Below are 15,620 nucleotides of genomic sequence, written 5' to 3'. Positions count from 1 at the left end.
ACAATTTTCATGGTATTATGACAGAGTCAAAACATGCCCACAAGATCCATGCACAGAGGTGCAGAAGAAGGTGGCAGTTGCTTCTTTTGCACCACCATTCTCTCCTGTTCCTAATGCCAAGGTCGGGTAGGGGTGACTTCTTTTGCCTTCCTGGGTAGGTACCTAGACTCCCAACCATCTCAAGTTACAGGTGGGGAACTGAGGCACAGAGAGGCGAAGTGACTTGCCCAAAATCACACAGTAAGTCTGTGGCATAGCATGGACTTAAACCCAGGTTTTCCACATCCTATGCTAGTGACCTAACCACTCAGGCCTTCCTTAGTGTGGAACTATCTCATTACACCATCCATGCAGGGGAAGAAGGACAAACACTGTAGGGGCAGTGGGTGGCCCCATACTGAGTGGGTGTAGGAAAGAATCTCTTTAAGGGGTTCCTGTTCCATTGGAGCTATGCTGCTCGGAAGTAGAGGTGGGGAAGGACCATTGGGACCCCAAAATTGCTATAGAGGCAGAAAGCCTGAATCTGGCTTCCTGTGGCTTTTGGGATTGGTGGGTGGGCCACCAGGGCTGATTCCACTGGTTGCAGGGCTGGTAAACTGGCCAAATGAGTTTGTGTTTTAAAAGGAGAATTTTTAAAAAATGAAAAATAGTTGGTTGCATCCTTCTAAATTGTGCAGAGTAAATTGCCATTAAATGTCACGGATATGAGTAATTGGCATTGGTTGAAGAGATTTTTCTCTTTTGAGGACTAAATATCTATCAGGTATATTATACTCTCTAGCTTTAACTTCTTTCTTCCTAGATACGAACCAGATGATTAAAATGTGAAGAGCATTTGGTCTGTCAAGAAGCTGCCACACAAAGAGAACAGATTGTTGTGTTGCTTTAAGGGATTTGTTGAAATACTTTCAGAGATTTTGTTTTGAATGGTTTATTTTCTGCTTCTGCCAACACTTAAAAATAACCTTTTGTTGATAGGAAACTGAAATTCCTACTTTATTTACTTAAGAACTGAAAGACGAGAACAAGTTTATAGAGTGTCTTAGTTTCTGAACTTGTCTTTTTAATAGTTAACCTTGTTCTTTCCCTGGGCAATAGCAAAACCAAATTAAGACAGTTATTTACAAAAAAAGGAGTTTATTTTTGTTAAAATAAAATATTCATTAGTTCTTCTTTACATAGCTGTGAGATGCAATTTACATACCTAAGATGTGACTTTGTTTTTTTCTTGCTGCGGGCATAACTTGCACAGAAAAACACCCATAAGCTAACTTCATAAGATTAATCTTCCTACTGGCTGCCCAATTTCCTCTGTGCAAGTTATTTGCTGAATATAGGGTGTGCATTAGATAAAGGGGGACAAATATGCAATATTTGGGAATCAAGGAATGTGTACTCAAATTAACAGTGATATTACTAGTAAAAGATGTACATTGGACATTTAGTACAGATTTAAAGGAAAACAAATACTTGCTGGCTTCTGCAGTATGTCACAGATCTAAATTTCTCAACAGGAATACAAACCGAAAAGTGTATTTTCCCCCCGTGGGCACTCCTAAAGATTTTAACTTGAACACTGGAATCTTTATTCTTTCAAAGTATTAAAGTTAAGACAGTAGGATGGAGAGAGGCTGAGGAAGCTGGTGACAGAGCAACTTTCTGGTGGGGAAATAACTTTCAGGAGTTTTTTTCCTCCGCTTTCTATTGCACCCTCAGCTATCCAATTCTTGCACTCAAACCGTTCTGTATTTATCTGCCAGCCTGTTTTAATATGTTTTATCTGTTTGTGTCTCTGTTCATATATATGTCGCATACAACTCTAAATAAAACCATTTATGTTTTCCAACATCGAACTCTGGATTTTTGGAGTGTGGTTTCTTTATAAGTACCATCATGTTTGCTTTTTCATGGGGACAAGGTGATGGTTTTTGTAGTGATGTCCCTCTCAAGGAAGAAAGTTATGCTTTAAAATCGCTCTTGACTGTATGATTCCTTTTGTCTTTTATTTTGAAGTAGAAGTCCTCATTGATTAAGTGACCTAGCCCACAGACTAGGCCCTATGTTCTGTAGCTACATACTACTACCCTAGTACAATATTAGTAAATTGGTAATGGTATAGTGAGATTGTATGTGCAGTATTAAGTTAAACTACTAGAAGCTGTTGCTTTATAGTATTCTCAGATGTTAGCGTGACTAGTTAAATCCATTTATTGTTAGTCCTCATCTTTTCATTATTTTGCACAATATCAGTTTGAGGACAGCATTGCTCTTTATTAAAAATAGCAACTCTAACCCTTTCTTTGTACAGGATAAAACCTTTATATAGAGATAATGAAGAAATTTCCTTCTGGTATGTGTTCTTGTAGCTAGGTGTTTTGTTCAAATCCTGCCTAAAAATACCACTGTCAGTCTTGCATCATTTTCATACAATTCATTTACCCTTAGTCAAACCATAAAGTCCCTTGGACAAATTGTGTCCCAGGAACACTAACTTGGGGGGGGGGGGGCTTGTAGCTGTAATTTAGGACAGAATTTGACCAAGAGTCTATGTTCTAAGGTGGTACAACTGATTGACTTCATTGGTTGGAATACACTACAGTGATGTATTTGGGGTTGTAGAGGTCATGTTCAGGACATTTTTATATACTTCAATTTGTATTAACCAACTAAAACGTAAGTGTTATTTCAAACTGAATTATTCTAAACCCTTCTTATAGAAGAAGAATGCTAACAGTGAGATACAGCATGTTGTATAGGGGGAGAAATACATATATAGAACCAGATGCTGTTCTCAAAGCTTAATTTGGCCTTATTTATACATTCAAGGAAATATCAAAAGCTTCCATTTCCAACTTAGAGCCACTGGTTTAGTGTGTTGATATCCCCACAGATCTATGGGCTATTTGTTTAGGGCCCAGTTCTTTGAACCCTTACTCATGTTGAGTAGTCCCATTAAAATCAATGGAACTACTAGTGTGGGTAAATGCTTTGTTTCACAACTGGGTCCTAAAACCTAGTGATAGGTTAGGAGTGTTAGGCTGGGAGAGGGAAAGCAAGAGGTCTCAAATTATTATTCAGGCCAACATTTACTCTTTGATAAATCAGGGCTATTGACTCAGACAACTAGAGTTGGTGATTATTGATATCCCTACGCTGTCTTAGACCCCAATGTGACAAAGCAGTTAAGCATGTGCTTAAGTACCACTGAAGTCAATTGGTCATGGACAGAGACTCTTCAGATAACCTGGGCAAAACTTAGAGAATTTTGAATAGCAGGGCCAAAATAATGAATTTGACTCAGTATTTAACAGGGACCTAATACAGCCCATGAAACTTTAGGGTAATGTGCTCTTGTTGGCTTGTGTTGCTGGGTTGGAGATTGCTGCATTCCAATCCAAATGGAACCTTTAATACAACTGAAACTGGGCATTCGCCTGGTTATTCAAAAATCCATGGGTCAATACACAATGTGTATGTTACATTGAGGTGGGAACACCGGGCTGAAAGTTAAAGCTAACACATGAATTTGTATTTCTGAACTTCTCCCAAATGAGAATCCCAGTTGCACATCTACCACCTTTTCTCTTTGGAAATTCATTACCCTTCTGATAAACACCACACACTTCTTCCAGTTGAGGTGTTAATTCCCTAGCTCTACCTGAAAGAAAAATGTAAACACAATTTCTCCATAATCCTCTGATCGGAAAAAATCAAATCTCTCTTAAGCTGCTTTTGTGCTCGAGAAATGAAGCATGTTTTCTGCAAGAGCAAAATTCAGGCAGCTCAACTTTATCTTTATTAACTATGACAGAATCAGCAACCAGTAGGACATAATTTGAGTCCAGCAGTTGGTCATTAATAAACTCAGAGGTCATGCTGGATACTAACATTTTAATGGGTATGTTCCCTACCCCTTCCCAGTGTGTTCATAAAATTCCCCACTGTCTGTTTTTTTCTTGTGAATAATAGTTTCCTAACAGAGGGCTGGCTGGTTACACTTCCTTACACTGGACACATTCCCATTGCATTCAATAGAGCTACTCACATGAGCAAGGATTGTTGAATTGGGCCATATCCCATATAACTTGTCTTTGAGGGTCCGCAGTGATCTCTCATTTAACCACCTATTTTATCATTCTGAAATACTAGCTAACAGTTGTTTTATGAGGGTTCGTCTATTTGTCTCTTTCTGTCATTGTAAAGGACCACTGCTGGCTTCTGAGTGACACCAACTACTGCAAAACTACAACAGAGTGATTCTTACGGTTATGGTTCATGAATGCAAATTATTCCATTGCTTCAGGTGGTTAAACTTCATAAATTCAGCAAGAAACAAGCCTTTCTAGAAAAATAGCCCTTCAAAAATATAAAAGTAAATGCAACAGACTAGTATAATTTTGAAAGCAAATTTGTGTGTAGACAAACAGAAACTATTACTTTAAAAGCTCTTGTAAACAGGCAGAGTTCCCACCTTGTGCTAAGCACAGAACTAGCCCATTCACTTTCCTGGCTATATTGTTAACTTGATAACAAATAGAGCATAAGCATCAGCCTAAAATTTCTGCCCAAGTTTGGTAATGCTCAGGGCTTTCCCTGCAGGTCCTCCTCCGACCCAGTCAGTGTGCCTGGAGCATCACAGAAAAGCTTCAATGCCTTATGTCCTGGTTGGGGATAATAAGCTCCACCTGGAAGCATGAGTCAGCAAAAGCATATCTGCATCTATATACTGGTCCCCAAACACCTGTCCTTATCCTTGGATCTGCTAACGTGGTGGCTGTGGGTGGCTACATGTCATTCTGTCCACGTGAACTGTAAACATCAGCCTAAGTGTTTCCTAGGTAGTCCTGTAAATGCCTGTAATACATAGATCACATTGTTTAATTTAAATTCTTTGTCTACAAAAAATTCTAGGTGATCACTTATATGTTTGTACATACAAATGAAAAGGTCGAGTTTTCAGTAGTCACAATCTCTTCACAAAGTCATGGAGACAGAATGTAGAAGACCAATGGATAGTACAGCAGGAGGCTAATCTGCCTTCCTACTGAAAATATATAGTGTATTAAGGGGCAGCATTTGTATAGGAAAAAATCAGGTATAAGAAGAGGAAGTGTCATTCTGAGTAAACAAGACAGACTTAGGCTAAAATGAAGCCAAGTACACAATGCAGAAGAATCCCTTCATCACCTCTCTGTTAATTATTGTAAAGTAGGCAGACAGTCCAATGTATTTTAATAGCTAACTAGAAGTTATCTGTAAGTTTTTCTTACAGTGAAGCTTGACTCTTAAAAAGTTATATGGCATCATGGGGGTCCTAGTTATTGCACCTCTCTGATTTCCAAATCCATTGTGCTCATTTTACAAGATTTTTGGAAAGTCCACCTAAGGCCCAAAAGCCTAGCTAGGTTCTTTCCTTCTCATGCATCATCAGCAATAGTAAAGCCTGCATAGTATAAGTGGTGAATGTCTCTCACTAAGAGTGTCTCTTGGCATTTGTAGAAGGGGGGGGAGGGGAGTGAGAGTAGGAGTCTTTAAGCCTGCTAAAATTGAAATAGAAATGTAATCTGCAGTTAAGGCTTGTCTACACATGGAGTTATATAGGAATAGCTATTGTGTAATAATTATTCTTGAATGCATGCGGACAATCTTATTCCAGAGTGAGAGCCTGGATTACACTGAAATGGACCAAGGCACTCTTATTCTGGACCTATCCATGCAACAAACCTTGATGCCAACTCTGCCCACATATCTACACCAGCGACCCCATCACAGGACCTAACCAGATCAGCTACAACATCACCGGTTCATTCACCTGCACGTCCACCAATGTTATATATGCCATCATGTGCCAGCAATGCCCCTCTGCTATATACATTGGCCAAACTGGACAGTCACTACGTAAAAGGATAAATAGACACAAGTCAGATATCAGGAATGGCAATATACAAAAACCTGTAGGAGAACACTTCAGCCTTCCTGGCCACACAATAGCAGATGTAAAGGTAGCCATCTTACAGCAAAAAAACTTCAGGACCAGACTCCAAAGAGAAACTGCTGAGCTCCAGTTCATTTGCAAATTTGACACCATCATATCAGGATTAAACAAAGACTGTGAATGGCTATCCAACTACAGAAACAGTTTCTCCTCCCTTGGTGTTCACACCTCAACTGCTAGCAGAGCACCTCACCCTCCCTGATTGAACTAACCTCGTTATCTCCAGACTGATTCTTGCCAGCATATTTATACCTGCCCGTGGAAATTTCCATTACATGCATCCGACGAAGTGGGCATTCACCCACGAAAGCTTATGCTCCAATACATCTGTTAGTCTTAAAGGTGCCACAGGACCCTCTGTTGCTTTTTACTTGAATGTTAATTTGGAATAAGGTAAGGTGTGACTTTAAAGCACAGTAGCTATTCCGGAATAACTTTGTATAGACAAGCCCTTAGACTGCTTATTTACATTGTCAATAATTTAAACATGCTGACAATTTGCAGATTTCAAACTGGAAAGAGGTGTCCAAAAGAATACCAACAACAAAATAGCAGCAGTGGTGCATGCTGACGCATATCTAGCTTGTCAAGTATAGCCCTCCAAGCGAATGCTTTCAAAGCCAGGGATCATTTCCTTGCTGTTTCAAGAGTGTTCTCTACAAATCACATTGTGAGGCAGGTACTGACATGATAATGATCTTAGCTGCATATAATGTCTTTCATCAGATCCCAAAGCCCTTTCAAACTAATATACCTTCAACTTCACCATTTAAAAATCTTTAGAGCCATACATTGAGTTCAACCAGAGCTGATAAAGCTCTCAAACAAATTCCCAGTTATACTACCTCTCCTGTTATTTCACAACCAGCTTGTTATTTCATGATCTTGATATAGAGATCAGTATGTGTCCTACAAAAAGCATAGAACAAAAGAGACATGGCCTAGATTTTAAAATATATTGAAGACAGATAGGTGTCTAGTGAGATTGTCAAAAGTGCTAAGCCCCTACCTCCCAATGACCTTTAAAAATCTCCATGTAGGCACCTCAGTGTTTTGAAAATTCCACTAACCATCTAGAAGCCTTTAAAAAATCTGGCCCATGGTGACTCTCAATCTAGGTGATTTATGAGAGAACAAATGAAATTTAAAAAGATTCAGCAACTCAGTTTGTTGCAATCAAATTCCCTGACCTGGCCTGACCACACTTCCTTGCCTTGGCATTTCGCCTGAACCCATTAGTAAATTAACGCTAAGTATAATGGGGTGATCTAGAGTCAAAGGAAATATTTAACTTGAGTTATTCTCCCACATTCAGCAACAGTAGTAATCTATTCTGACAGAAGCTTCATCATTAGCACAAGTGCTGGTAATGCTTTCCCTATTTTTAAAGCTTTATTTTTGCATTATTAACCGCTATTAATCATTTATAAGCATGGCCTTCAATAGCGCATACAGACAGAGGTGTGCTGATAAATAATTTGCTACATTTTTATAACAGAATGGTTAAACACATTGGTAGCTAGCTACTGAACATGCATGCACTTTAGGTGAAAGTAATTTTTTTTTAGTGAAATATGCCACTATTATTTACATTCTGCTAAAAAAGAATCTGACTTACTTGCATAAAATATTTTCAATGGTACTCAGTGTTGTATAGCTCGTCTTTGCAGCAACTGTACTGCCCAGATGAAACTCCGGACTGGAATAGCCAGGCAGGACTGGAGAAGCTGGCACAGTCTCAGCAGCTGATGTCCTAGCAGGGTTACCTGGACCCTGCTTTTCCCTGGGCGGAAAAGGAGGTAGGTGAGATTGGAAAAGCTGCTCCTGTGGCACGTGGCTGCCCCTCCCACATCTCCATGAGTCGAGTGATACCTGAAAGGCAGCATGCTCGAGGGAGAGTTTCAAGAGCCCACAGAAGCAGCCACGCTCCTTGGGCCATGGCTGGAGGACAGTGGCCACAGCACCAAAAGAGAGAGAAAGTGAGCAGTCTAGATTCAGAAGAACAAGCAGGATTTAAAGGGCCCATCAGCCCAGCATTTACTTCCTTTCCAGCCCTCTAATTTCCTCTTGTTTTATAAGGCTGTGAGGTTTTTCTCAACATTCACAAGTCCCAGTCCAGGTTGGTGTCACTGCCAAAGGTACTACAGACATAGCGATTGTCCCTGGGAGAGATTTTTTTACCACTAAGAATTATGAGGTGTCATCTGACATTCTAATAGCTTCTGCAGCCGCCTCGTGCTTTGTACAGGGAAGCTAAGAGGGATGCTACTGCGGATATGATCCCTCACAGCCTAAGGGCTGTGCTCTGAGAAATGTCACTGACAGCATTTTTCTGTACACTTGCACCCAGGCATACCCTCCCATTCTCATTTAGAGTAGCAGGCATATGGGGCTTCCCTTACTGAGAGTGGACACCCAAGCAAATCAGCTTCTGGTGCTCTTAGTATTCTGGTGGGAAATTTTTTAGAAAGCCAAATCACAGAATCATCAAAATGTTGATATATAATCCCCGCCCTGAACAGACACTATAGAAAAGAGTCCAGATCACGCAGCCAGTTGAAGCAGTCCCAGGACTAGAACGAGAGAATACCACTTTGCTAATGGTAGCTGAGACAAATGAAGGAGAGGCAAAGTCAGTAAGTCCCTCAGCCATTTCAGAACAATTGGTCTGACACACACCCAACCCCATCTACAGTAACCCCCCACCCCCCCTCCCTGCCCCAACTCCCTCAGTTTGGGAGAAAATGCCTACAAGAGCAAGTTAATTTAGAAACAAAGATCATGAGCCATTTTGAAATTTCAAAGCTGATTCCATTTTGCAGGGTTAACAGTAAACCCAATTTTCATTTTTTCAAAAAAAAAATTGAATTTTTGAAATTTTTCTCAAAAATGTTATTGAAACTTATCAACATTGTTATCGAAATTAAAATTCAATAATGGTTAAAAAGATTTGAAAGAAGCCATCCTTCAGTTACTTCAGATTGGAGTGAGATGACCCAATGCTCTTTTAGAAGGAATTGAAGGGCCAGTTCCCACCTTATTTCTAGCCTCAGAGTATCAGGAACAAACAGAACATGGCTCTAGGCCCCGAACTATCCTCACTCATTGTCAGCAATTGATCTCTTGACCCTGAAAAGAACAATAAAGCATCCTGTAGCCTCTCTCCAGCTATCAAGACCAGGGATCTAAGGTGATGAACAATCTCTATCAAAGCGGGCTAAGGTCTCAGCTACAGTCTTCCCATCCTTTGTGCTGTTCCCCACACCTATACAGAAGATAGAAAGGAGGGACTAACACTGAAACTGATCGTGCTGTTCTGGCTTAACAGGCCATGGTCCTCAGCCTGATTAACCTCATGTCACACTACCTGATATCTTGACCTCAGAGATGATCTGCTAGTGTAAGGATCAATCTTCTTTCCACAACCAGACAGACTCAACCTAGCAGCCTGACATTTGAAAGAAGCCACTTATACAAAAATGGATTCTTGAGTTGATTAACACTCTACTGAACCCTAGAAAGAGGGCAACAAAAAGAATTTAACCTAGTTGCTAGGCAAATTCCACAAATTATCATATTTCAGCAAATGAAACGTAGCCCCAAGTTGTTCCAGGTGTGTCTTACCATGGGTATAAGAATGTCCAAGCTAAAAGGCCAAGTCTCCACACTAATATGTTCTCGGTATGTTCAGGAAATATCCTCACATTAAGCCTTTCTATAAGGCAACTACCCTGATTACACTCCCACCGAATCAGAGGCAACAATCTTTGGATCTCATTATGTACCCTTTCCATCAAAATGGTCTTCCCAATAGCTACCACCTCTTGCAGGGGAGATTTTAAAGTTAGGAGCTCTCTCTGATGAGACCCAGTATGATACTTTTCTTTCAGGCAAGATTGTCCTCACAGCTGGCATTTAAAACTAGGGCTGTCAAGTGATTAAAAAAAATTAATTGCGATTAGTTGCGCTGTTAAACAACACTAGAATACCATTTATTTTAAATAGTTTTGGATGTTTACTACATTTTCAAATATATTAATTTCAATTACAACACATAATACAAAGTGTACAGTGCTCACTTTATTTTTGCTTACAAATATTTGCACTATAAAAAATATTTTTCAATTCATGTCATACAAGTACAGTAGTGCAATCTCTTTATAATAAAAGTTGAACTTACAAATGTAGAATTATGTGCACAAAAAAACCTGCATTCAAAAATAAAACAATGTAAAACTTTAGAGCCTACAAGTCCTCTCAGTCCTACTTCTTGGTCAGCCAATCACTCAGACAAACAAGGTTGGTTACAATTTGCAGAAGATAATGCTGCCTGCTTTTTGTTTACAATGTCACTGGAAAGAGAACAGGCATTCGCATGGCACTGTTGTAGCTGGCGCTGCGAGATGTTTACGTGCCAAATGCGCTAAAGATTCATATGTCCCTTCATGCTTCAACCCCATTCCACAGGCCATGCTTCCATGCTGATGATGGGTTCTGCTTGATAATGATCCAAAGCAGCGCGGACTGAAGCATGTTCATTTTCATCATCTGAGTCAGATGACACCAGCAGAAGGTTGATTTTCTTTTTTGGTGGTTCGGGTTCTGTAGTTTCTGCATCTGAGTGTTGCTCTTTTAAGATGTCTGAAACCATTCTCCACACCTTGTCCCTCTCAGATTTTGGAAGGCACTTCAGATTCTTAAACCTTGGGTCGAGCGCTGTAGCTATTTTTAGAAATCTCACATCAGTACCTTCTTCATGTTTTGTCAAATCTGCTGTGAAAGTGTTCTTAAAACAAACGTACTGGGTCATCATCCAAGACTGCTGTTACATGAAATATATGCAGAATGCGGGTAAAAAAGAGCAGGAGACATACAATTCTCCCCCCAAGGAGTACAGTCACAAATTTAATTGATGCATTATTTTTTTAACAAGCATCATCAGCATGGAAGCGTGTCCTCTGGAATTGTGGCCGAAGCATGAAGGGGCATATGAATGTTTAGCATAGCTGGCATGTAAATACCTTGCAACGCCAGCTACACAAGTGCCATGTGAACGCCTGTTCTCACTTTCAGGTGACACTGTAAATAAGAAGCAGGCAGCTGTATCTCCCGTCAATGTAAACAAATTTGTTTGTCTTAGCAATTGGCAGAATAAGAAATAGGACTGAGTGGACTTGTAGGCACTAAAGTTTTACATTGTTTTGTTTTTGAGTGCAGTTATGTAACCAAAAAAAAATCTGCATTTGTAAGTTACACTTTCACGATAAAGAGATTGCACTTCAGTACTTGTATGAGGTGAATTGAAAAATACTATTTCTTTTGTTTACCATTTTTACCATACATATATTTGTAGTCAAAAATAATAATATAAAGTGAGCACTGTGCACTTTGTATTCTGTGCTGTAATTGAAATCAATATTGAAAATGTAGAAAAACATCCAAAAATATGTAATAAATTTCAATTGGTATTCTATTGTTATAGGTGCGATTAATCGCAATTCATTTTTTTAGTTAATCGCATAAGTTAACTGTGATTAATTGACAGCCCTATTTAAAACATTTTCGGTAGACCTAAGGCCCAATTCACATTCTACAGCCCAGCCGTAAAAGTTGAGGAGGCATCTAAAGCATCTAATTCTAAACAGATCAGAGAGAGCATTTCTGTGGCCTTATGTCTCCATCAAACCTCAGAGCCCATGCCTTTACAAATTCAAGTTTACTACAAGTTCAAGCTTTGTTTCCTGGGGAAACGAGATTGGTGGTGTTGGTCTGTGTAATGTGAGTGAGGGAGAACCCCCTATATATTTAAAACAATGCAGATGATAATATGCAATTTATGTTCTATAGTAATTGTAATTAACATATAATTAGTATACAGTATATCTATATGGACCAAATTCTTGTCTCACTTCTGGCAGTGCAAAACAGCCCTAAAACTAGATTCACCTACTCCTTGAGGAGTCACACACACCTGGGGGAATTCCCCAGCAGTGTAGAACTAACATACTGGCTCCGATACTGCCATCCCCGCTGACCCTCCACATAGGAAGCATGACAAAGAGAAAGGGGAAGAAACGAGGGTGTATTCATCCTGCTGGCACCCCTGATGGCTGGAATAGCCTCTTGGGGCTCAGTGTAGCTAGTGCAAGATAGAGCTGCCCTCAGGATGGTGTAACTCATGCCATGGATCCAGTGCAGCTCGGGACCAGAGCTGTGGTCCCCAAAACCACTTTTGCCCCCACTCTGGTCTTGTGCTGTGTGCAGCTCCATCAGGCTGGAGGATCTGGTCCCTATATAGCTAGCTAAAATCATCCAGATAGCTGCCTGTGGTCAGTTGAATCAAACAAATCAAAACATTATTTGGAGAACATTTTTTTAACTTGCTCAAATCAATGGAAAATAAAATAAACACTGAACTATAAGAGTAATCATAACTACACAGGGCCTGTTGCTGAGACAAAACTTTTAGAAGCGGGTGAAAGTTTAGCCTGTGAGAAAGAAGCCCGATCTTCACAGAGCTATGCTGATATACAACAGCTGAGGATCTTGACCACAATTTTCAAGTACAGCTTACACTTGTGGGTTTTTTGCTTTTCTTATTTTAAATTCAAAGTATTTAAAATTGGGGGTAGATTTTTAGGGCTGATGACAGACTTTGGTCTCCAAGTCCTCTATTTAGCCACAAAGTACAGCAGAGATAGCAGCAAGGCAAACTTTCCCATACTGCTTCACCCAAAACTCCACAGTCCTGACCTGAAGAGACCACGTTTAGACCGAAGACCGTCTTTAGACACCTTTAGTCTCCACACCCATTCAGTCCTATTCATCTCAGCAAGAGGGCCAGCAGTTAGCAGCTTTTGTGATGTTGACTCTGTCCACTAGGAGACCACCTATCTGATTTCATATAGGCCACCAGACCTGAGTGACTGTAACCTGAGATATGTTAGGATAGGCATTTGCACATTTCAGTAAGGTCATCTCCACCTTGGAAGCTGACAAATGCGCATATTTAAACAAACCCTGATTGTGTGGAGATCTCACTCATTAATTAGTAAATACGAAATGGCCTACTCTCGCCTTGAGCCATGCACACTACTCCCAAAGGAACACGTCACATGTTGATGGCGAACCTTAAGTAATGAGGATTTTCCAGCTTTTCGAGTCATTTCAGCCATGTGCAGCTGAAAATGTTTTCTGATTTCAAGATCAACCCAGCATTCAGCCAAATAAAAACCTAATTCAGATCTTTCCAATGCAAGTTGAAAGCCAAGCAACTGTTCACCCGAAGTGCCCATTTTATAGTTCTGCGTGTGTGTGCGTCTATAATCTATTTACCAGCATTCCTACCTCACTATGTGCCTGTTAATAAGATTAGTAATTAAAAAGCTTGATAGCAATTGGCAAGCATACTCCCCTCTCAGTTGGGTTGGCTTTGAGTCTCAGGCAGGGCTTTGAAGAGCATCTGAAGGAGTGAAGTCAAGAACCCTCTGCTGAAATCTGTGCTTGAAAGTGCAAATGGAAAAACCCCGGCCATTATGGGACAATCCCTTACAGTTTATTTTTGCCTGCATTTCTTATGCAGTGGGGCTTGGAAATGTTTGGAGATTTCCATATTTATGTCAGATGTACGGAGGAGGTAAGTGCAGTTTGTTTCTTGATTCCCTCTCAGAAGGGTACAGACGTGGAATGTTAAATATTTTTAAACCAAAAGTATGTCCATGTCAGTATCCCATCCATCTGATCGTTTTTTATATTCACTGGAGCGGGAGTTCTTTAGATTATATAGGCAAGAGACATAAAATGTATCAGCAGACCATCTCTAGCTACAGAGACGTTATACATCTTTATTTTATTTCACATTGCTTTCCATTGTGTCTCTCGTGTAACCCTTTTTCCTGAGTACTGCCCCAATTCAATACAATACTATTCCTTCCCAACTGAGCTCTGAAAACACAAGGAGGAACACTGTTTTGTATAAGAGAGAAGGTTCCTATGGTGCTGATTTTTTAATTCCCCTGCTAAATTACTTTCTGGGCATCAGAAGCTGGTTCAGTTCCTTATAGATTTACATATTTGGATCCAAAAATGCTACTGAGAAGGGAAGAGATTTACATTGATTTAATTAAGGGATTAATAATAGCCATTCAAACTGCTGCTGTTAATGCAGTTCTGTTATATAAGGCTTAATTTTAAAGGGTTGATAACTTGGCTGCAAAGTTGCCTGGAAGTTGGCAGAAACCCCTTAGGCAACGGGATTGCTACAGCTAAAATCTCACAAGAGGCTTTGGAAATGTAGATTAAACTGGTTTTGGTTCAAAAAGAGTTCTCTGGCTGGGATGCTGGTTTTTTTTTTCACCCGCTCCAAACTAAACAAAAAAATGTCAGAAATAGACATAAACCCAGAGTCAGTTGCTTTTCTGCACTTAGAAATCAAAGATCAGATTATTAAGTTAATTATAGAGAAAACTTACCACCAGTTCTAAAAGGCAAATACCTATTTTTGTGAAGGGCAGACTATGTGGTTGACACGCTGACTAGCCTTAAAGAAGTTCCAGTAAGGTTCCTAGGACAGTTCTATTCAGTTTCTTTATGCTGCATCCATCACCGTAGTACCTGAATCCCTACCACCTGTCACATGTGGTTCTTTCCGCCCTTCACCCTTTTTCTTCCCAGGAGAAAAACTGTTTGCAGATTTTTAAACTCTTTTTTTAACTTTGGTTCAAACGCAAGTTTTAAACCCACTTGCAGGAGGCACTCAATGGTGTGCTGGGAGCTGGAGCAATTGTTTAAATTAATTTCTAGATAGATTAGATTAGATATGCCATAAGGGCCAGGTCCAAAGCTTTCTGAAGTCAGTGGGATTCTTTCCATTTATTTCAATAAAATAAATCAGAGCCTCACTTAGCATTTAGATACTGCAAGTGGTTGATGCTGTATAGAAATGTAAACTAGGATATATTAGCTAGAGAGATGATCTATAATTCCTGCTGGATTCTCAATTACAAATGTTTCAGAAGGCTACCATCTTCCTCCTTGAAAGTGATGCCAGAACATTGCCTTTTAATATTTTTTTTAAATTTAATTGCACATTATGTACACATATATAAATTGTGTCTAACCCATTGCAGACAATTTTCCTGTCCGCCCAGCAGAGATGTTCTAAAGGGCAGTTAGACTCAAGTATGAGGCTTTTTACTGTAACAAGATTAGCTTTCTAAGTTTCTCTTATCGAGCCCTGCAGCTGTAAATCTTTACAGCACACACAAGTGTACCTTTGATCAATGCCTCCAGCCTAAAAAGAAAAAAAAACACCACCCAACAACATGGATTTTCTGCAAAGTATGGTTTTCAGGGACCTAAATGAACAGCCTTATAACTTCAGCTGACTGCTGCATTTTCCTCCATTAGTATTATTGTGTAAGGCTGACTATGTTGTTGACACGCTGAAACACAAAAATAAAATCATTCTCTGCCCTGAAGAGCATAGTCTAAAAGTTCTTACCACAGGTATCTATATGATACAATAGCCGTCCAAACTTTAAAACCGATTATCTTCCTTCTCGTAAATGTATTCACTGCTTATCCTCTCTTTTATCCAGAGGGCTTGAACTGGGCAACACAGATA

The 15,620-nt window shown here is 39.8% G+C and overlaps 2 protein-coding genes and 1 long non-coding RNA gene across 7 annotated transcripts in view; 2 read left to right on the top strand and 1 right to left on the bottom strand.

Moving 5' to 3' along the window:
* Positions 1 to 1,853, top strand: part of LZTFL1 (leucine zipper transcription factor like 1) — a 16,821-nt gene extending 14,968 nt beyond the window's left edge. For all 5 annotated transcript variants that reach the window (XM_054019644.1, XM_054019643.1, XM_054019642.1 and 2 more), the window contains exon 10: positions 803 to 1,853. In XM_054019644.1, coding sequence (XP_053875619.1) covers positions 803 to 821 — 19 coding nt within the window. In that variant the 3' untranslated portion in view covers positions 822 to 1,853. The remainder of the gene's footprint in view (positions 1 to 802) is intronic.
* Positions 1 to 15,620, bottom strand: part of LOC128832353 (uncharacterized) — a 24,682-nt gene extending 9,062 nt beyond the window's left edge. Inside the window, exons 1-2 of the long non-coding RNA XR_008443969.1 lie at positions 15,498 to 15,620; positions 7,614 to 7,778 (exon numbers count right to left, since the gene is read on the bottom strand). This is a non-coding gene — a long non-coding RNA (uncharacterized LOC128832353). The remainder of the gene's footprint in view (positions 1 to 7,613; positions 7,779 to 15,497) is intronic.
* Positions 13,433 to 15,620, top strand: part of SLC6A20 (solute carrier family 6 member 20) — a 47,364-nt gene continuing 45,176 nt past the window's right edge. Inside the window, exon 1 of the mRNA XM_054019640.1 lies at positions 13,433 to 13,631. Coding sequence (XP_053875615.1) covers positions 13,511 to 13,631 — 121 coding nt within the window. The 5' untranslated portion in view covers positions 13,433 to 13,510. The remainder of the gene's footprint in view (positions 13,632 to 15,620) is intronic.

Source organism: Malaclemys terrapin, chromosome 2 (genome assembly GCF_027887155.1).
Source record: "Malaclemys terrapin pileata isolate rMalTer1 chromosome 2, rMalTer1.hap1, whole genome shotgun sequence".
Classification (NCBI taxonomy): domain Eukaryota; kingdom Metazoa; phylum Chordata; order Testudines; family Emydidae; genus Malaclemys; species Malaclemys terrapin.
Note: the sequence above shows the minus strand (reverse complement) of the source record. Positions and strands in the feature narration are given on the sequence as shown.